Here is a 21,726-nt window from a genome sequence, read left to right as displayed (position 1 = left end):
ATTAGATTTGTAGACTGAACACTTTGGGAGGTGGATCATCTTTGTCTCTCATCGCCTCTGTATTTAGACTGGTAACTTGTAGTTTGAATCTATTTTATAATCCTGGTTTCTAGATTTCTGACAGTTTCACTGTGTTTCCTAAAACTGTATCAGTCTTGTATCTGTAGGAAAAAGGTAGGAATTATTATAGCAGGCACTTATTGGAGACCATCATTTTAATGCGAGTGTTATGAAAGAGCAACATCGCCTGCCCTCACCTCCCTTCCCCAGAAATGTCAAATAGCAAACTTTAGTTAAAGATTTAATTATTTGTATGCATTTATTTGGTAGATAGTTTTAGAAAAGGAACATGGTTTAGGGAAAAGAATGGCAGAACTGGCCCTTGGAAAACTTGCGTTTTACTTTCAGTGCTGCCTTTAGTGCCTGTCTTTGGGCTAGAACTTTGTCTTTTACTTCCTCCTTAAGAGGAGCTTTTATTTTTCTTAACTTTTCCAGTTCAAATTCTACACATATGTTTCAAAAGCTAGTCACAGTGGGTATTAGGTGCCTTGAGTTCAGTCATAACGTTAAGGATAACAATATACTGTTCTTCTCCTTAATTTATTCTTAGGCATTTTCCAGTTATGTTAGTATTTTTTTAGGATACACTGCCATATTTTTGTAGAGAATTGGAAATGTTAATTAAACATACAAAACCCTTGCCCACCTCAGAGATTTCTTTTATTTCTTCTTCTTCTTCTTCCCCCCCCACCCCCCCCAAAGGTTTCTTCTCAAAGGTAGAAAAGCTATAGGTTAATTTTAGGACTGAGGCATACTTTTTTTTTTAACTTTAATATTAAGAGTATATTGTATTTTGCTTCATAATCAGGAGCTTTTGTTTTGAGTGTACATTAGATATTTTACTTAGATGAAATAAATCCAAAGTCAAATGTACAAGTGGGTACATCAACAAAATTTATAGAAGGAAAATCCAGAGGCAGTGTCTTTTTCTTCATAAAGGTTGTTGGTACTAGTTTACAAATGGGATGGAATTTAGTGTTTGTTTTCATAACGAAACAATACAGTGCATGCTGGATAAACCTTAAACCAGCTTGTAAAATTCTTTTTAAGCTGTAATGTTTTGAATACAGCATTGTACTAATATCTACTAGAACCCAAGAAATACCACCTTTTCTTCATGAATAAGATTCCATCTCTTAATCTCATGTTACTACTTTAGGAGGTAGTCTCTTCTCCCTAAATCAAGTACATAAACTTTTCTTAACTTCTGAAGGGTTTTTTGTGATGAAGAAGTAACACTGGGATTTGCAAGGATTTAAAAAATTAAACAGGGGCCTGGCTTCCAGAAGTAAGTTCTTTTTATTCCTATTTTCTTTTCATTGTTTCCTAGAGATACAGGGAAAGGCAGTTATAAAATGCAGTGCCTTTCAATAGCCAAAGGACACTTAGGTCTTACCTAAATATACATTGCAGAAGAAAACAAAATTAACATATCTTAGTTTTTGAGTAAAAGTGGATTTGCTAAAGACGTCTTTTAATTTGTAATATGGCTATTGCTCTTTATCACATTTAAAAATCACATTATACTCTTTCATCCCCACTTTTTTCTTACATTTTTTTCTTTTAAGATTTTTATTTATTGGGGCACCTGGGTGGCTCAGTTGTTAAGCATCTGCCTTCGGCCCAGGTCATGATCCCAGTGTCCTGGGATCGAGCCCCATATCAGGCTCCCTGCTTGGCAGGGAGTCTGCTTCTCCCTCTCCCTCTGCATATATGCCCTCTCTGTCTCTCTCTCTCTCTGATAAATAAATAAAATCTTAAAAAAAAAAAAAGATTTTTATTTATTTATTTGACACAGAGATCACAGGCTGAGCAGCAGAGGTAGAGGGAGAAGCAGGCTCCCCGCTGAGCAGAGAGAGCCCCATGCAGGGCTCCAGACTCAATCCCAGGATCATGACCTGAGTGGAAGGCAGAGTCTTAACCCACTGAGCCACCCAGGCTCCCCTTTTCTTACATCGTTAAACCATCAGTTTGCTTGTTACTGGGAACTAGTAGAATTATCGATATGCTCCTTTCAGAAAGTAAAAATACCCATATGAAAATTATTTTGTCTGTCTTAATAAAGTCATGTTTCCATACATTACTGGAATTGAAAATTGGCTCTAGAGATTGGGTTGAGAAAATTTGGGAGAGGCATTTATTATTTTTGCAAGAACTCATGAAAATGTTGCATAAACCTAAAAGTAGAACCACAGTGAACCTCATGTAGCTACCATCTGTACCTAATAGTTACCATTTTTGTCATATTGTTTTAAAACTAATTATTTTATTGAAGTTAAAATACTGAAAGTTACTTGACAATATAAATAAAGGAAGGGATACATGTAAAATCTGATAGTGTTCTGAGACTATTTTAAGATAGATGTTATTTTACCACTTGTGTTTCTTTTATTTCCATTTTATTTTGGTGATTTCTAACCTTTAATACATCATTTTTCAGTCTGTTTACCTAGTTTTACTTGGGGAGAACTATAATTTGGATATATGAGATTGTGTGTGTGATACTTTCCATAACAAAGTTTACATATATATGTATTGTGTATATTATGTATTCAGAGACTGTATTTTATTATTGCCTTTCCCTATATCCATAGGAAACAATGAAAAGTAAGAAAATAGGAATAAAGAACTTGCTTCTGGAAGCCACATACTTGTTTTTTTTAAATACATATATATGTGTTGTATTCCTTGTGTGTATAATTATGTAAATAATATGTCTGTCTGTAATTTTATTACAATTAAATATATATCTGTGTGTATATGTAAACTACATGTATATACACAGAAGTTTGAAGTGCAGTAGCTTATTCCATTTTGGAATTTCATACTGTATGTCTTAACTATTTCAATTAACTTTGTTTACTTTGAATGAAATTAAAATTCTATTTTTCTGCTAACTGAAAAGATTGTCAGTTGTAAGGGCTGATAAATTGGATAGAACAAAATGGGAACAAACTATTACTTCTTACAACAGGGCTTTCAAAACCTGAAGTTTGCCAAGTAGTCTTTGACACATCTCTTTGTTTTTAACAGTCACAGGGAAGTTTATTGATTTTCAAATTTAGAGTCTGAAGGAATCTAGTGATAAATTATTAGAATTAATAAGCATTTCCAAGGTTTCTGGTTATAAAATCAATGTAAAAATATCAAGCGGGGCGCCTGGGTGGCTCAGTGGTTAAAGCCTCTGCCTTCGGCTCAGGTCCTGATCTCAGGGTCCTGGGATCAAGTCCTGCGTCGGGCTCTCTGCTCAGCAGGGAGCCTGCCTCCTCCTCCTCCTCTCTCTCTGCCTGCCTCTCTGCCTACTTGTGATCTGTCTGTCAAATTAAAAAAAAAAAAATCTTAAAAATATCAAGAGATTTCCTGTCAATGTCAAACAGAATTTTTAAAAATTAAGTGAAGATACCATTAAAGATAGGAATAAATCTAAGCAAAGATGTACAAGATCTCTAAGGTTAAGTTGTACATTTTCTGGAGAGACATTAAAGATTTAAATGAAGGAGATAAACTATAGGTTTGATGAGTCAGTTTTGTAAAGATGTTAATTCTCCCCAACCTGCTGTGTAGAGTTAATGGACTTTCAGCCCAAAACCTCACTTTTTTTTCTTCTTCTTCTTTTTTTTTTTTTTTTGTGGAATTGACAGGCTTATTTTAAAATTTATATAGAAATGCAAAAGGACAAAATAAAACCACAGTTAAAAAAATGTTCTACCAGGGGGCGCCTGGGTGACTCAGTGGGTTGAGCCGCTGCCTTCGGCTCAGGTCATGATCTCAGGGTCCTGGGATCGAGTCCTGCATCGGGCTCTCTGCTCAGCGGGGAGCCTGCTTCCCTCTCTCTCTCTCTCTCTCTGCCTGCCTGTCTACTTGTGATCTCTCTCTGTCAAATAAATAAATAAAATCTTAAAAAAAATGTTCTACCAGGTATCAAGATAACAATTTAAAGCTTCAGTAATGAAGGTTACATATTATTGATGCAAGGATAGACATAAAGACCACTTTAACAGAGTAGAGTCTAAAAACAGATCTGCACATTATGAACCTTTAATATACTATGGGGGTGGAATTGTAGAGCAATGGAGAAAAGATAGTTTTTGTTTTTTAAAGATTTTATTCATTTATTTGACAGAGACCACAAGTAGGCAGAGAGGCAGGCAGAGAGAGGAAGGGAAGCAGGCTTCCTGCCGAGCAGAGAGCCCGATGCAGGGCCTCCATCCCAGGATACTGGGATCATGACCTGAGCCGAAGTGGAACGTAAAGGCTTTAACCCACTGAGTTACCCAGGCGCCCCAAGGTAGTTGTTTTAATAAATGATGGTGGAATGATTCTTTATAAGGAGAAAATAAAAATAAAATTGAATCCCTATATCACACCATGTAAAATAACCCGTTCCAGGTATATTAAATAAGTAAGTTGAAACTGTAAGTTGACATAAAGAAAATAAAACAGTATCCTTATGACTCTGAGGTAGGAAAAGACTTTATTTTTAACCAGGAGGAAATCACTAACCCTATAGCAGAAAGTTGGTAAATTAGGTTCATGTCAGGAATTTCTGCTCTTTTAAATACCATTGCAAGTGAAAAGAGAAGCCACAGAATGAAAGATTACAGCTTATGAAAAATTTATCCAAATCACCTAGGAAAAAAATGTGCAAAGTATTTCAACACACACTTTACCCAAGAGGAAATTTTAATGGCCAGTAAATATATGAAAAGTATTGAACCTCAGGAGTTATCATGGAAATGTCAAACATTGTTACCATTATTGGCAATATTTAAGTTTGGTAATCCTGTGTTGGTAATATTACTCAGCAGCAAGAACTCTCGGGTAGAGTGTCCCCTTTTTATTTATTTATTCCTATAGTCATAGTTAATTTAGCTGTCACACAGGGCTTAGATTAGTTGAGTGGTGTGTTGTGTAGGGGGAAGGATGAGAATGGGGTACTTTATTATGGGTCTAAAATAAATAGATAAATAAATAAATAAATAAATAAATAAATAAAAATAAAAAAATAGTGACTAACATTGAATGTGCCCTGTGAAATGAGTGTACTGCCTTTTATAGTCCTGTTGTTTCACTTCCAGGAGGTAAGAGATGAAAGCCACAAGGGCATGCAGAAGAACATTCGTAGTGATGGGTTGGAAATTGAGTCAGAAAATGGATAGAAAAACAAATGACAATTCAGGCAGGAGGAAGTTAACTGAATATCAAAGAGAATGTATATGTAAGAATCCATAAGGGAGTTCTGGGAATCTTACATACCAGGAGTAACTTGATCCTGGGGATAAAATGGGACTAAACACATTCTACTTATGTTTATGTTTATTTTTAAGTATCTTGACTGGGTTTTCAATAGAATCTTAATGAGCTTTCTTATTTGTTCTAACTTTTTAATTATGCCTTCAGGCTTGGGTCTCAGCAAGTATATAGTTAAATCTGTCTTTGTCTTTAATTTGGGGATACCATTTAAAATTGGCTTTAGGTACCTATCAAGATAGCTTGATTGTATCTCACCCCCACTGAAAAACATATTTATGAAATCAGTTATTCTTTTAACATTTTTGAGGCTACTGTGTGTTACATGCTGTACCAGATGTTGGAGACATAGTGGTATCCTAATGGGAGTATTTATCTAGTAAGGTAAATATTAAGTTAACTAATGTGAAAATAGATCTGTGGCAAGTGCTAGGAAGTACACTGAACCATTTCAGAACAGCATCCCTAGAAATGTGCTGAAGTTTGAAGGACGAGTTATTTAAGCTAAGAAGAGGGAGATACTAGTGATCCAGGGAGAGGGAATTAACAGTCTGAAGATCCTAGGAAGGAACAAAGTGAGTATGGAGAACTGATGGGTACAGCAGTCCCCCACTTTATCTGTGATTTCACTTTCTGTGGTTTCAGTTAACTGGTCAACTGTAGATGATCCTCCTGTCAGAAAGTTAACATTAGCCTAATGCTACTTCACAATGCCTACATCATTCACTTCACTTTATCTCCTCACATAGGCAGTTTATCATCTCACATCATTATATGAAGGATGAGTTCCATACAATAAAATATTTTGACAGACCACATTCATTTTACTTTTATTAGAGTACATTGTTATAATTCTATTTTATTATTGTTAATCTCTAACTGTGCCTAATTTATAAGTTAAACTTTATCATCATAGGTATGTATTTGAGAAAATGTAGTATATATAGGGATTTGTACTCTCTGCAGTTTCAGACATTCACTGGGGGTCTTGGAATATAGCCCTCACAGATAAGGGAGGGGCTACTGTATATGGGAAGTAGGGAGATAGCAAGGTATGAAATAAGACTGTAGTGTTGTATAAAAGCTAGAGTGTGTGTGGCTTTATGTTAAGAAGTAGAGATTCCTTCCCTTAAAAAAATTATAATTTATGAGGGGAAGCCTTTGAATAGTTTAGCAGAAGTTTGCAATATGATCATGTTTGTATTTTGAAAAGATGTTCTTTGTTGAGCTGTATACAGATTGGAAATTTAGGAGATAGGCAAAATGGATCTAGGGAGATGAATTGGAGACTACCACTATAATCTATTTAAGATGATAGCTTGGATTAGAGTGCTAGTGTCAGAATAGAAAGAGTGGGCAGATTGTCCAGTTTGTTGGTGTATAATTGTTCATAGTAGTCTCTTAGGATCTTTGTATTTTTGTGGTATCAGTAATAGTGGATAAATTTCAGAGATATTTCAGAAGTAAAATGACAACTTGATTATGATTTGTGTATAGGATGTGAGAGGGAAGGAACTATCAAGGATGACATCTAGATTTTTGTCTTCAACTTAGATGGTAGAACACCCTGAAAGCTGTGCGTGTGTGTGTGTGTGTGTGTGTGTGTGTGTTTGGAGGAGTCTGATCATGAATGTAGTTGGATATTAAGTTTGAGATGCCTTGATGACATTGAAAGACAAAACCAAACCAAACCAAAAAAACTGATGTAGACAGGGAGAAAGATTGGTAAATTGTTGGACATGCTGGTAATAATTACTGAAGAGACCCAGATTAACTGACACCTGGGGAGAGTTAGAGTTAATGAGAGGATCTTGGGTAAAGGAGGCTGCCTGTACAGAAATCAGGAAGAGGACTGGAGATGTGGGTTAAAAATCCAGAGACTTCTAATTATCCTTAGCATTCTGAAATTTATTGAGTTGTGTATGCGGTTTCTTTTTCCCAGTTAAGAGAAATGGGAAAACTTTCCGGATTAATTTTTTTCGTAATACTTTTTCCAGCTTTATTGAAATTTAATCGACAAAGTTGTATAAAATGATTTAATAGACCTACATTGTGAAATAATTACTGAAATCAATTTAATAAACACATGCATTTCTTCATGTTACTTTTGTTTAGATGAGGTTCCTGAAGATCTATTCAACAAATTTCAAGTATATAATATAGTATTATTAACTATAGTCACCAAGTAGTACATTAAATCCTTAGAATTTATTCATGTTATGACTGAAAGTTTGTACCTCTTGACCATCATCTCCCCAGTCGTCCCATTCCCACATCCCCTGGCAACCACCGTCTATTGAGTTAAACATTTTTTTCTTTTAGTAGTCCACTTATAATTGATACCATATAGTATTTCTCTTTCTCTGTCTGGCTTATTTTTTCGTAATATAATACCCTCCAGTTTGATCGATGTTGTTACAAACCAAATGACAAGATTTCCTTCTGCTTTGTGGCAGATAAGAGTCCCTTATATATATTTACATTTTTTTTGCATTCATCCATTGACAGACATTTAGGTTGTTTCCATATCTTTGCTATTATGAAGAACGCTGCAGTAAACATGGGAGTGCAGATATCTCTTCCAGATACTGATTTTTTTCTTCAGGATTTATACCCAGAAATAGGGTTGCTGGTGGTTCCATTTTAATTTTTTAAGGAGCTTCCATACTGTTTTCCATAATGGACATCCCGATTTATATTCCCACCATCCCTGTACAAGGTTTCCTTTTCTCAAACCCTTGACATTTGTTACCTCTTATCTTTTTGATGATAGTCATCCTAATAGGTGTCAGGTGTATCTCATTGTGGCTTTGGTTTACATTTCCCGGGTAGATAGTGATGTTGAGCACCTTTTCATATGTCTGTTGACCATATGTATGTCTTTGGAGAAATGTCTGTTCAGCTCCATTATTAAATCAAATTTGTTTTTTATTTGAGGAGGTTTTTGTTGTTATTGAGTGGCATGGGTTCCTTATATATTTTAGAAATTAACCTCTTATTAGATATATGGTTTGCACATAAGTGACTCTTAATCTCACAAAACAAACTGAGGGTTGCTCAGGGGAGGGGGGTTAGGGAGAGAGTGGTGGGGTTACGGACATTGGGGAGGGTATGTGCTATGGTTAGTGCTGTGAAGTGTGTAAACCTGGTGAATCACAGACCTGTACCCCTGGGGCTAATAATACATTATATGTTTTTTAAAAAAAATTATTAAAAAAAAGATATATGGTTTGCAAATTTTTTTTATTCCATAGGTTGCCTTTTCATATTGTTTCTTTTTTTCTTTGCTTTGCACAAACTTTCTCGTTGGATACAGTCTTAGTTTTGTTGTTTGTGTTGCTTGTTTTTGGTGTCCCCCCACCCCCCCAACAAATCATTGCCAAAGGCAGTGTTCAGGAACTTTTTTTCTGTTTTTTGTTTGTTTTAGAGTTTTCTGGTTTCAGGTGTTACCTGTAAGTCTGTAATGCATTTTGAGTTAATTTTTGTGTGTGTTGTAAGGTAAGGGTCCACTTTTATTCTTTTACATACAATATCTAGGTTTTCCCAACACCGTTATTGAAGAGACTATTCTTTCCCCATTATTTGTTCTTGGTACCCTTGTCAAAGATTAGTTGACTCCATGTATGTGGGTTTATTTCTTGGTCCTGTTACTCTGATTGGTTTGTTTCTTTCTTTTTAATGTCAGTACCATACTGTCTTGATTACTATTGCTTTGTAATAGAGTTTGAAGTCAGGAAGAATGATTCCTCCATCTTTGTGATACCACCTTCTTCTTTATCGAGACTGCTTTGGATAAAGTCTTTTGTGGTTCCATAAACATTTTTGGATTTTTTTTTTCTGTGAAAAATGTTTTGATTTTTATAGGGATTGCATCAAATTTGTAGATTGCTTTGGATACTGTGAACATTTTAACGATAATACTGGTTCAATCCAAGAACATGGAGTATCTTTCCATTTACTTTGTCTTTCATTTTATAGTTTTCAGTGAACAGATCTTCCACTTTGGTTAAATTTATTCCTAAGTAGTATATTGACTTTAATGCTATTGTAAATGGGGTTGTTTCCTTAATTTCTCGTTGAGATATTTCACAGTTAATGCACAGAAATGCAACTGAGTTCTGAATGATGATTTTTTAGCCTGCATCTTTACTGAATTCTTTTTATTAGTTCTGACAGTTATTTGGTGGAGTCTGGGTTTTTCTGCATATAAGATTGTGTCTTCTGCAAACTGTTTTGCTTCTTCTTTCCCAATTTGGATGCCTTTTATTTCTTTTTCTTGCCAGATTGCTTGGCTAGGATTTTAGCTTTGTGTTGAATAGTAGTGTAAGAGTGCTTTCCTTTGTCTTGCTCCTGATCTTAGAGGAAAATCTTTTAAACTTTCACCATCAAGTAGGTTGTTTAGCTATGGACTTGTCAGATACGACCTTTATTATGTTAAGGTACCTTCTTTCTGCACCCAATTTGTTGAGAGTTTTTGTTGTGAAAGGAGGTTGAATTTTGTCAAATGCCTTTTCTGCATTTATTGAAATGATCATGTGATTTTTTTCCTTCATTTTTGTTAATATGGTCTATCACATTGATTGCCATACATTGAACCATTCTTGACTGCCAAGGATATATACCTGTTGATGATGCTGTATGATCATGATGTATTGAAGAATGTGCTATTGAATTCAGTTTGCTAGTATTTTCTTGATTTTTACATGTATGTTCATCAGGGACATTGGCCTGTAATCTTGTATCCTGTCGTGCCCTCATCTGGCTTTGTTAGGACATATCTGGTCTCAGGAAATGAGTTTGGAAGTGTTGTCTCTGATTTTTTGGAAGAGTTTGAGAAGGATTAGCATTAGTTATTCTTTGAATGTTTGGTAGAATTTGCCATTAAAGCCATCTTGTTGGGATTTTCTTTGGGGGATGCTTCTGATTACTGATTCAGTCTCCTTGTTATTGGTCTGTTTAGATTTTTTATTTCTTCTGGTTCAGTCTTGATGTAGGCTATATGTTTTTAATTATTCATTTCTTCTAGGTTGTCTGCTTTGTTGGTATATAATTGTTCATAGTAGTCTCTAATGATCCTTTGTATTTTTGTGGTATCAGTTATAATATCTCGCCTTTCATTTCTGATTGTATTTATCTGAGTCTTCTCTCTTTTAGTCTAGCCAAAGGTTTGTCAGTTTTGCCTATCTTTTCAAAAACACCAGTTCTTAGTTTGGTTGACCTTTCTTTTGTGTTTCTAGATTTTATTTCATTTATCGTTGCTCTGATCTTTTTATTTCCTTTCTTCTGCTAACTGTGGGCATAGTTTATTCTTTTTCTTGTTCCTTGAGGTGTAAAATTAGGTTATTTGAGATCTGTTTTTTTATTAATGTAGATGTTTATTACTCTAAACTTTCCTCTTAAATCTGCTTTTCATGCATTCTGTAAGTTTTGCTATGTTGCAATCTTATTGTGTTTATCTCGACATTTTTTATTGTCCCTTTTATTTCTCCTTTGACCTGTTGATTGTTCAGGACAATATTTTCAATTTCCACACATATGTGAATTTTCCACTTTCTTTTTTTATTTCTAGAGTGTTACTATGGTGGCTGGAAAAGATACTTGATATAATTTCAGTCATCTTATATTTGCTAAGACTTGTTTTGTGACCTAACATATTCTGGAGAAAATTCTGTGCATGCCTAAGAATAATATGTGTTCTGCCACTGTCAGATGTAATGTTCTGTATTAATCTGCTAGATCCATTTGGTTTGAAGTGTGGTTCAAGTCCAGTATTGCCTTATCTCTCTTTATGTTCTATCCAGTATTGAAAGTAGATATCGAAGTCCCCCAATATTTATTGCATTACTGTCTCTGCTTTTGGATCTGCTACATTTGCTTAATATATTTAAGTGCTCTACTGTTGAGTGTGTATATATTTACAGTTATTACATCCTTTCGGTCAGCTGTGGCTTGTCTTGGTCTCTGCAAGATAGTCCTGTTTCTGCTTCCTATGGTATTCTTCCATTTGTTTTGATGCATAGCTTTCGTGTTGCTTACTTTTCTCCAGTGGGTGTGCTATTTTTGTATTTGATGAAATTCATCTAAAAATGCTGTGCATTTCTTCTCATTTGTCTTTTGTCTTCCATTGACTAAATTTCTCATTCCTGAAGGTCATATCCTTGTTTTGCATTGCTCTTATAGTTTATTTATACTTTATTCTCTTATGGTCTAGTGCTATTATAACTTATTCTTTATTCCTATAATTTTTAGGGTTGTAGGATTGGAGGCAATCATGTCAAGTGTGCTCCTTTCATTTTGATACTGTCTTCTGTTAGTGGTTCTTAACCTTTTGAGAGTCATTGACTTGGACCATGTGGTGAATTGTGTGCCCTCACCTTTTTTTGGTCAAATGCATAACTGTGTACCACCACCTGTACTTTAAGCAATGGCCAAATGTTAATTTGAGCATTATTAATTTTGTAGGCGTGGCTTTTTTGCGGGGAAGGTCTTTGTTTTTGGTTTTATATAAGTGGTATAAGCCTATTCCTTGGAGAATAATGTCAATTTCTATGAAAGAAATATGTATGTAGCCTTAGAGTTAAATATAAAGATATTTACGTTTATAATAGAAAGATAGGGCTGTTTCTTTCTAGTGTGCAGACTTTCATAACATTTCCTTTTTTCCTCTTTCCTCTAGGTTTAACTATAGATCAACACATCATCTTGCATCTCATGGGTTCTATGAATTTTTAAATTGGTTTGATGAAAGAGCATGGTATCCACTAGGAAGAATAGTAGGTGGTACTGTAAGTATATCTGCAGTTATTTATGTTACTCATAATAGTTATGTTAATCATAAGTTTTATAGTTATTTTAGTAAATTATTAGTTGCTAAGGTGATGGAGATTCTTAAAACCTTTGTAGAGTTAACTAATACAATTTTCTGTGGCTGTTTAGTATTTAATATACTAAATCTCTTCTTGACACTCCCTTCTTCTCCCCCACCCCTTTCCCTATACTTGTTTGGGTTATCTCACACTACCCATTATTTTTGGCAAGTGGAGTCTGGGAGGAGACATTTCTTATCACAGTACATCTTAAGGTTATTTGTGGTTTTGTTTTGTTCAATAGCAACTTTATTGAAAATAATACTTTCTGGAAGAAAATAGACATTTAGAAGAATCAGATAATTTTATTTATTTATTTTGGAGGGAGTAGAGGGGGTAGACAGAAAGGGGGAGAGAGAATTTTAAGCAGGCTCCACGCCCAGTGCAGAGCCCAAAGCCCGGCTCGGTGTCATAGCCCTGAGACCATGACCTGAGCCAAAATCAGGAGTCAGACATTTAATCGACTTAGCCACCCAGGCACCCCCAGATAATTTTTAAATTTTAGGTCCTAAAGCTGCCCTAAGTTACTTTAGGTAATTGAGTACTGATCATAACTCATGGGGAGCTATTATATTCACAATATGACATAAGGGAAATATTTTTATGATCTGGAATGTAAGGAGAATGTTGAAGAGAAAGTACAAGATATCTTTTTTCTTTTTTAAAAGATTTTATTTATTTTACAGAGAGAGAGAGAGATCACAAGTAGGCGGAGAGGCAGGCAGAGAGAGAGGGGGGAAGCAGGCTCCCTGCTGAGCAGAGAGCCCGATGTGGGGCTCGATCCCAGGACCCTGAGATCATGACCTGAGCTGAAGGCAGAGGCTTAACCCACTGAGCCACCCAGGCGCCCCGAGAAAGTACAAGATATCTTTGGGGAAATATGTGTTTAGTCTTATTTTTTCCTTGATATTTTGTCAAAGGTTTATCAATTTTATTAGATCTCTAAACCAAAGAAACTGGCTTTATTGATTATCTTTATTAGTGTTTGTCTTTTATTGTATTAATTTCAATTTATTTCCTTCCTTCCATTTTCTTGAGTTTATTTTGATGTTTTTCTGACTTCTTAATATAGTTTGCTCAATAACTGTTCTTTGTTATTAATCTCTTTATTTTAAAGCTATAAATTTCCCACTAATCCCTGTTTTAGCTACATTTATAAAGCCTAAGTTTTGATATGTAATACTTTTTTTTAAGATTTTTATTTATTTATTTGATATTTATTTTTTAAGATTTTTAATTTATTTATTTGACACAAGTAGGCAGAGAGGCAGGCAGAGAGATGTGGAAGCAGGCTCCCCACTGAGCAGAGAGAGCCCGATGTGGGGTTTGATCCCAGGACCCTGGGATCATGACCTGAGCTGAAGGCAGAGGATTTAACCCAGTGAGCTACCCAGGCGCCCCCCTATACTAGTACTTTTATTTTCATTCAAGTTGGAATTTATTTCAATTTCCATTATCATTCCTGCTGCTTCATGGATTATTTAGAATTGTGTTTAACTTTTAAACATAGGAGGACTTCCTAGTTATCTTTTTTTGCTTTATACTTATGGTTAGAGAACAAATTCTGTAGTTTCAGTCCTTTGAAATTTATTGAGACTTGAATTTGAAATTTATTGAGACTTGATTGGGGTGTAGCATATAGCCACATCTTATAAATGTTCCCTCTCTGGAAAGAATATGTTCTCCATGATAGTAAAATGTTGTTTCTAATCTGGGGGCATTTTCTTATCCTTGGTGTAAACAGAGATACAGAAACAAGGAGAGGAGTCATGGTCTCCAGGGCAAATTAGAAAGGTATTGAGTGATAAGAGATGTTGTGGTAGATGGCTATTATCTGCACTTCATCGTGCACATCTTGTTATGTACCTGATTGTAATATTTGATGACAATAATTTGTTTCTGGTGTTTATAACTTTTTATTTTGAATTCTTCCTTACTGGGAGTTTGTTTTCTGAGACTCCTGGTGTCCTAGTATTTACGACCACTTCTATAAAAATCTTTCTCATTTGCTTTCACTAGAGCCCGTAGGGGTTTCACTGGTTCTAGGACAGTTTTCAGAGGTTATTATTTCTTAGCTTGAAGTTTCTCACATCTGAAGTTGTTATAAATGTGGAGCCCATATTCACAAATGTATTGAATGAGTTTTTCTCATTTTGTTTCTATTCAAAGCTTTGGAAGTAAGACATAAAGTTCCTTACTACTTCCCTTGTGGATGGTTATAATCTGTCTAGTTTCATAAACAGGCCCTGGATTTGTGCTGGGAATTAGGCATTTTCTCTGATCCCTGTATTGAACAGTAACCCTACCAACCTCCAGCCCCTAAGGTGTGTATCCGGCCTGGAGTGGTTTTTTCCTCTTTTGGCATCGGTACCTGCTTTGAATTCCCTCTTTATCTTTGGAGATTTCTCTTTCTTTTGAGCTTAAATATGTTTTTTTTGTTGTTGTTGGGCAGGTTTTTTTTGTATGTGTTTTGGCTATATTTTGTGTGTCAGCTTAGTCTGCCATCTTATCATGGATGTATTGACTACCTTTAGAGGTATTTTTGGACTTATTTTCATTTTCTTTGAATATGACTGTCAAAGCCATACACTGGAACTTGGTATTATATGTGAAAAGGAACAAAATTTAATTTTTAAGAACTGTGATGATTGCCACACTTTACACCCTTCTTTAATTCCATTCTCCTTCCATGTAACTCAACGGGAATTGTGTGTCCATTTTGTGCCAAATCATTGTTCTGGGTGCTGAGGAAGATTTTCCTGCTCTTCCAGAGCTTATATTCTTGTGAGGGTGTTAATAGACAATAAAGTAAGTGACATAAAAAGTATGTGAAATAGTGATAAGTATGAAGGAGAAAAAGCAAGGGGAAAGGTCTAAAGACCATAGGGAGTTTGCAGTCTTAAATAGTATAGCTGGGAAAGGAAATTTATAACTTTTTTTGTAGTTCTGTGATGGAGAAAGGAAAGAATCTTTTAGGATTTAGATAAGGATGGAAATGTAATTACACATTTTAATCACCTGTGAATAGCTCAAAAATAATATCCTACTTGTTTTTCTCTGAATCCTCCTAATGTTTCTTCTTCCTGTTTTAGGATGAGGATAAGGAGTGTAACTGTTAACTGGTCTCTTCTAGTTTATTATTCTCTTCCATCCTTAAGTACCTTCAGTGGTATAAAAATGTTCAACCTTCCAAGAGGCCCAAAATATTTCTTTGAATTCATCAGCTGACTAGGTTTTTCTTCCTAGCTAGAGTTTTTTTACATCCCAAATCTTGGCTTTGAAAGGAGGGAAGATACATACGTAATATTGCACATAACTTTTCTTATCTTTTTTTTTTCCTTATTCCCTTATATAAAAGTGTGGGCAAAAAATGTTAAAACCCCAAACTTAAGAGCAAGTTAGACTAAGACCCTGTTTTATAGTGACAAAATAGTTCGTACTATCAACAAGAAACTTGCCTACAGTTTTCCATTTCTAAACATTTTCATTTTTAATGATTCATTCTGTCTGATCTTCCTTTATTTAAATATCTGTCGCTCCATATATGAGCTTTTCCTTCGTATCCAATATAAAAGAAGGTTTAATTTTGTAGTGTAGGAGTATGGTGAAGAAGGCAAACTGTTTTGAGACCTTATCCTCAGACTTTTTACTGTAAAAAAAAAATGTGAAAAAATAAAAGAACTCATGTTAGTGTTTTGAGCTACCTTATTTTATATGTAATTAAATTTTCCATTTTTATCTTCCTAGGTTTACCCAGGGTTGATGATAACAGCTGGCCTTATCCATTGGATTTTAAATACATTGAACATAACTGTTCATATAAGAGATGTATGTGTGTTCCTTGCACCGACTTTTAGCGGCCTTACATCTATATCTACTTTCCTGCTTACCAGAGAACTTTGGAACCAAGGAGCAGGACTTTTAGCTGCTTGTTTTATTGCTATTGTACCAGGTTACATTTCTCGGTCAGTAGCTGGCTCCTTTGATAATGAAGGCATTGCTATTTTTGCACTTCAGTTCACATACTACTTGTGGGTAAGTAACAATGTTTTACTTCCATTTAATATTCACGAACTTTGTATGGAGATGCGATAGGTTGTACATATTTTTCCTTTATCAATTATAGTTCCCATACAGGGATCTGTTACTGTTCATAGTAAACTTAATAATGAATAACATTTTAAAATGTCATGTACTGCTCCTGTGCGCACTCTCCCTCTCCTTGCTGCCCATGTGTATATGATCCATTTACATCAATTCTGTTATACCTGTTTTACAGATGATGATGATGTATCCTGACTTTATATGTTATAGCTCCAAAAATGAGGCTATCAAAAAGCCACCTAGCGATTTTGTTTGTTTCTTTTTGAGTGGGGAAAAGGGTCAAAAATACTTAGGAAAGTTGAAATGTGATTTAATGGCTTGGGATTTTGAGTTCTGTTGCAAAACTAGCATTATTTTGCTGTTGCCAAGTTATTTCTTCCCAATCTATATACCTTTTATTATCTTTTTGCATTAGCTAGTACTTCCAGCATGATGTTCAAAAGGAATGGTGAGAGGGGACATCCTTGCTTTGTTCTTGATCTTAGTGGGAATGCTTTGAGCCTCTCAACATTCAGTATGATGGTAGCTGTAAATTTTTGGTAGATATGTATCAACTTGAGAAAGCTCCACTCTATTATTAGCTTGCTGATAGATTTTATCAGGAGTGGATGGGTTGTGTCAAGTGTTTTTTCTGTATTTATTGGTAATCCCCCTCCTTTTTTTTATTTGATACATTAATTAATTTTCAAATGTTGAACCAGCTTTTCATACCAGAGATAAATCTCACTTGGTCATGACATATAATTTTTATAATACATTGCTGGATTTGATTTGCTGTTTTGTTGAGGATTTTTACATTTATGTTCATAATATATATTGGTCTGTAGTTTTCTTACAATGTCTTTGCCTGGTTTTGATATTAGGGTAATACTGGTCTCATAGAATGAATTAGGAAAGTATTCACTTCTATTTTCTGAGAGATTATAGAGAATTGGTATAATTTCTTCCTTAAATGTTTGGTAGAATTCACCAGTGAACCCATCTTGGCCTGGTGCTTTCTATTTTGGAAGGTTATTATTAATTATGGGGTAAATTTCTTTAATAGATACAGGTTTGTTTAGATTGTCTCCTTGTGTGAGTTTTGGCAGATTTTGTCTTAAAAGGATTTGGTCCATTTCATTTAGGTAATCAAATTTGTGGACATAAGGTTGTTCTTAGTATTCCCCTTATTATCCTTTTAATAAACTGTCCATGGGATCAGTAATAATATTACTTCTTTCATTTCTAATAGTAATTTATGTCCTCTTTCTTTTCTTTGTCTAAAGTCTAATTTTGTTGATCTTTCAAAGAACCAGTTTTTGGTTTCATTGATTTATCTCTATTATTTTCAGTTTTATTGATTTTCTTTGTAATTCTTTTTTCTTCTACTTCTTTTAGATTTAAATTGTCCTTTTTTTTTTTCTTCTAGTTTCCTAAGATAGAAACTTAGGTTACTAATTTAGATCTTTCTTTTTTAATATATGCATTCAGTGCTATAAATTTCCCTATAAGCACTACTTTTTCTGTATGGCACAAATTTTAATAAATTGTGTTTTTATTTTTATTTAGGTAATATTTTTAATTTTTTCTTGGGAGTTAATCTTTGACGTGTGTGTTACTTAGAAGTATGTTGTTTAATTCCAGTTTTTTAGTTATCTTTCTGTTACTAATTTTTTGGTTTGATTCCTTTGTGGGCTAAGAATGCACATTATTTGATTTCAGTTCTTTAAATTTGTTCAGATGTATTTTATGGCCCAGAATGTGGTTTATTTTGATGAATGTTTCATGTATGTGGCCTTGAGAAGAATGTATTATTTTCCTGGTTGTGGATGAAGTAGTTTGTAGATCCAGGATACCTAGTTTTTTGATGATTTTGAGTTCACCTACGTCCTTACTGATTATCTAGCTGCTGCTTCTGTCTGTTTCTGAGAGAGAGGTTTTGAAGTCTCCAAAGATAGTGGATTCATCTATTTCTCCTTGCATTTCTATCAGTTTTTTCCTTGCTTAGTTTGATGCTCTGTTGCTAGGTGTATAGACTTTAAGGGTTGTTATTTCTTCTTGGAGAAATTAATCCCTTTGTCATTATGTATAATTATGTAATGCCTTTCTTATCCCTGATAACTTTACTTACTTTGAAGTCTGATCTGAAATTAATATAGCTACTCCTGCTTTCTTTCAATTAGTGTTAGCATGGTATATTTTTTTTTGCCATCTATTCATTTTTAATCTATTATGTATCTTTATGTTTAAACTAGGTTTCTTGCAGACAACAAAAATTTGGGTCTTGTTTTTGATCTGTGAAGGATAAAGGCAGATGCATTAACCAGCTGAGCCAGCACCTGGACACCCTGAAGTAGTTTTTATTTTTTACTTATTCCATCTTCAGTGCTCTTCCTTTCTTTATGTAGATCTCAGTTTTCTGATGTGTTATTTTCTTCTAAGAACTTTTAATGTTTATTGCAAGGCAGGCCTACAGTCAACAAATTCTCTGAATTTTTGTTTGTCTGTAAAAGTCCTTATTTCTCCTTAAATTTTAAAGGATAATTTCACAAGGTACAAAATTCTGGGTTGGTGTTTTTCTCTCTCAGTACTTTAAATATCTGATTCTGTTCTATTCTTCTTGCTTGGTTGGTTTCTGAGTAGGCGTCATGTAATTTTTGTCCCTCTAGGTAAGGTGTCTTTCTTCTGGCTTTTTTCAGAATTTTTTTTTTAATTTTCTGTAGTTTGACAGAGATGTGCCTGGTACAGGGTAGTTGGATTTTTGGCATTTTTTCTTTAGTGCTTAAGTTTCCTGGATCTCTGGTTTGGTGTCTGACATTAGTTTGGGGAATTCTCTGTCATGGTTTCAAATACTCTATTCATTCTTTCTTTTCCTGATGTACTAGGTAAAAGGAATTATGATGAATAAGAGTTAAGGTGTATGGAAAGGGAAAGCATTCTGTACTTGTATGATTAGGTCTGAGTCTTTTAGTAAGCAGGATTGTGGACTTTGTAAGTGTGTTGCCCTCCTCCCCTCTGCCTTACTTAAGTAGACAGGGTTGGCTGGAGCTGACTGGAGTTGGATATTTCCCCTCCCCCACATACGTTCTCCAAGGACAGGCCTTGTTAAGAACAGAATGTTCAGACGTATTTCAAAATGGTTCCTTTCCCTTCCTTGTACTGGAAAGGGGATTTGTTTCTTATATTTACTTTAAGAACCTGATGGAGTTCCTAGAGGCAAACCCTACAGAATTGTAGGGGCCTTTGTACGAATGGGTTCACTCTGAACTTTTTTAAGTTTCCACACTGAGCTTCCAGCCTTTCCTCAGACAGTTCAGGTTTTCCTATGTGCTGTGTCTCCCACTGTTTTCCATATCAGTTCCCACTGGTGTGACACTGTGTTTGCATGTATATCTCTAATCTTGAGGGCAGCAATTTGTCCTTTGTCATTTCCTCACAAATCCAGGAAGAGTTGTTGATTTTTCAGTCCAGGTTTTTACTTTCTGTTAGGATAGAATGATTCCTTATATTTGGAACCAGAAACCAGAAGTATGTTGCCAAGTTACCTCAACTTAATGTTCTTTTTAACACGTAAAAGAATGTTACTTAGTACTGGCTTCAACTTAAAGCTTGCATTTGTTTTTTATTTTACTTGTAGCCTCTGCTCATACTTTTTCAATGTTGAAAACGGCCAAAAATTTTACATGTGAATACTTTTTTATGTGTTAAGTATATTTTTAGGTATCTAGGTGAATGGATGCATTATTTTTCTCTTTAATAATTACATCTTTTAAAATTACTTAGCTCTTGGAAATTTTTACTTTGGAAATTTCAGGGGAGAATGTTTTAGTCAACAATGTAGATGGTTGCTTGATTTCGAATTTCAGAAGAAAACACCCATGGAGATGAATATGATGACAAGCGGTAGGATGTTGCTAATGCTGCTGTTTAAAAACATAGTCTTAATTTTGTGCATAAAGGAAAAAACACAAAATTTGGAACATCTGTTTGAGGCCTTTTAACATATAATCTTTAAAATTTTCAAAGTATGTATGAATGTTGATAGATCTTTATAATATAAAGCCAAGTGGAAAAATAAGTTGAGGTGCAATATGTACAGTATCTTTATTTAAATTTTAAACAGTACAAATCATACCATATGTTGTGAGTAAAAATATAGCATATATATCCATCATGTACATCAACTTCATGGTAGTGGTTGTCTCAATATAGTGTGAGTAAGTGATTTTTGAGGAAGGAGTTTTAAGGGACATTCCACTATGTTGTTAAAATTTTTAATAAAATCATCTGAAGTAAATAAGTATTCTCATTTAGAAGTCTATTCTTTATTCTTCTATATATTTGAAACATTTTATAATTAAAAAAATAATATATCCTGGAGTGCCTGGGTGGCACAATGGGTTAAGCATCTGACTCTTGGTTTTGGCTCAGGTGGTGATCTTTAAGATGTGGGATTGACCCCTGCATCGGGTTCTGCATTCACTGTAGAGTCAGCTTAAGAATCTCTCTCCCTCTACACCTCCCCTCACCACGTGCATCCTCTCTCTCTCTCTCTCTCTCAAATAAATACATTAATCTTAAAAAATAAATAAATAAATAATATATCCTATTTGTTAGAAATTTGAAAACAGAAAAATAATGTACAGAAACCATCACCCAGATATTACCATTTGCATTTCATCACTTCTTTAATTTCTTTATATTTTTAAGAAACACAGAAGTGAGAAGAAAAACACAAAAGTGGTATTGTCTGTATAGTTTTGTGTTTTATTTTTTAATTTTTTGGAGAGAGCATGTGCAAGCAGAGGTAGGGAGGGTCAGAGGGAGAGAGAATCTTGAGCAGGTTCCACACCCAGTGCAGAGCCTGACATGGGACTTGATCTCACTACCGACCCTGAGATTATGACTTGAGCGAAATCCAGAGTCAGTCGCTCAACCAGCTGAGCCACCCAGGTGCCCTTGTATTTCTTAGTTTTTTGCTTTTTGTTGTTTTTTAACATATGAGTCTGAACCATAGCAAGAGTGCCTTAGCTGGTATTTTAATTACCTTTCACCATTTTAAAAATTTAACTTTTGGAAATTGAGACAAAACTCATATAACAAAAAAATCACTATTTCATCCATTTTAAAGTATATAAGTTAGTGTTTTTTCATATCTTCTACTTACTTACAGAACATTTTATCACCCCGGAAGAAACTGTATTTTCCCAATTCCCCTTCCCTCCATTAATTTAATTTCTGCCCCTATAAACTTAACCAGTTCTAGATTTTTCATATAAGTAAAACCCACGTAAAATATGTGACCTTTTATGTATGGCTTCCATTCACTTAGCATTATCATTCGTGTTGTTCACATGTATCAGTAATTCATTCCTTTTAATGGCTGAATGATGCATTATATGGGTATGCTGCATTTTATTTTATTTTATTTTATTTTATTTTATTTTATTTTATTTTATTTTATTTT

At 34.5% G+C, this 21,726-nt stretch overlaps 1 protein-coding gene across 1 annotated transcript in view; it reads left to right on the top strand.

The window, feature by feature from the left end:
• LOC111159066 (STT3B, catalytic subunit of the oligosaccharyltransferase complex) overlaps nucleotides 1-21,726 on the top strand; it is a 97,023-nt gene that overhangs the window by 30,367 nt on the left and 44,930 nt on the right. Inside the window, exons 2-3 of the mRNA XM_022521445.1 lie at nucleotides 11,987-12,095; nucleotides 15,924-16,211. Of these exons, the coding sequence (XP_022377153.1) occupies nucleotides 11,987-12,095; nucleotides 15,924-16,211 (397 nt within the window). The remainder of the gene's footprint in view (nucleotides 1-11,986; nucleotides 12,096-15,923; nucleotides 16,212-21,726) is intronic.

Source organism: Enhydra lutris, unplaced genomic scaffold (assembly GCF_002288905.1).
Source record: "Enhydra lutris kenyoni isolate GAN:26980312 unplaced genomic scaffold, ASM228890v2 scaffoldscaffold66, whole genome shotgun sequence".
In the NCBI taxonomy this organism is placed as follows: Eukaryota; Metazoa; Chordata; class Mammalia; order Carnivora; family Mustelidae; genus Enhydra; species Enhydra lutris.
Note: the sequence above shows the minus strand (reverse complement) of the source record. Positions and strands in the feature narration are given on the sequence as shown.